Consider the following 817-nt stretch of genomic DNA (forward strand, 5'->3'; position numbering starts at 1 on the left):
AGGAAGAAGTACATGGGGGTCCGGAGGGCAGCGTCAGCAGAGACCAGCACCACGATGAGGAGGTTGCCAGCCACGGTGAGCAGGTAGACGGTGAGAAAGGAGAAGAGTAAGCCCTGGAGGTCGGCCAGGCGGGAGAAACCGACAAGAATGAATTCGGTCACCACGGAGGTGTTTGTAGACATCCTGCTCAAATCCCTTCTGATGAAGGACAAAAGAAATGGCGAGGGAAAGTTGCAATTATGGAATTGTGAGGTGGGCAAAGATGGCGTCTTGTTGGGACTTCTCTGTCGGTCAGGTGGTTAAGACTGCTCCTTCCAGTGCAGGGGATGCGGGTTCCATGCCTGGTAGGGGAACTAAGATCTCACGTGACACAGGGTCTGGCCAACAATTAAAAAGAAATAAACCCTGTTTCAAAATTTGAAATTTAAAAAAAGATGACCTCTTCTTGTATCTGAGCAAAGCACTGAACTTCTGTCTTTTAGACTTTCATGGCCTTTGAGGCAGCACAGCCTTGAGTCCATATTAGACTCTTGCTGGCTCTTGGAACCCTGGGTGAATAGTGCGGCTCTGTGCCTAACTCCCTCACCTGACTTCTCCCTGGTGGTGCCCGCCTTTCGTAACAACACACTGAATTCTGTTTTCAGTTACTCCAGGGATGAGGGCTGGATCATTCTAACCTCCTTTTTACTCTTTTCTCCCTTGCTCATCCTTCCCACAGTGCTGGGGACAGAATTTTCCCTCCCAGCAGATATTTCCCTCCTCAAAGTTAGATGTGTTCCATGTTCAGGGAGGGCATGAAAAATCCCAATTTAGTCGG

The 817-nt window shown here is 49.3% G+C and overlaps 1 protein-coding gene across 1 annotated transcript in view; it reads right to left on the reverse strand.

Annotated features, from left to right (window-relative positions):
- LOC105005023 (olfactory receptor 10C1-like) overlaps positions 1–182 on the reverse strand; it is an 873-nt gene extending 691 nt beyond the window's left edge. The window contains exon 1 of the mRNA XM_010862865.1: positions 13–182. Within this exon, the coding sequence (XP_010861167.1) occupies positions 13–182 (170 nt within the window). The remainder of the gene's footprint in view (positions 1–12) is intronic.
- Positions 183–817: the final 635 nt, after the last annotated feature.

This window comes from Bison bison, unplaced genomic scaffold (assembly GCF_000754665.1).
Source record: "Bison bison bison isolate TAMUID 2011002044 unplaced genomic scaffold, Bison_UMD1.0 scf7180017858323, whole genome shotgun sequence".
Taxonomy (NCBI): domain Eukaryota; kingdom Metazoa; phylum Chordata; class Mammalia; order Artiodactyla; family Bovidae; genus Bison; species Bison bison.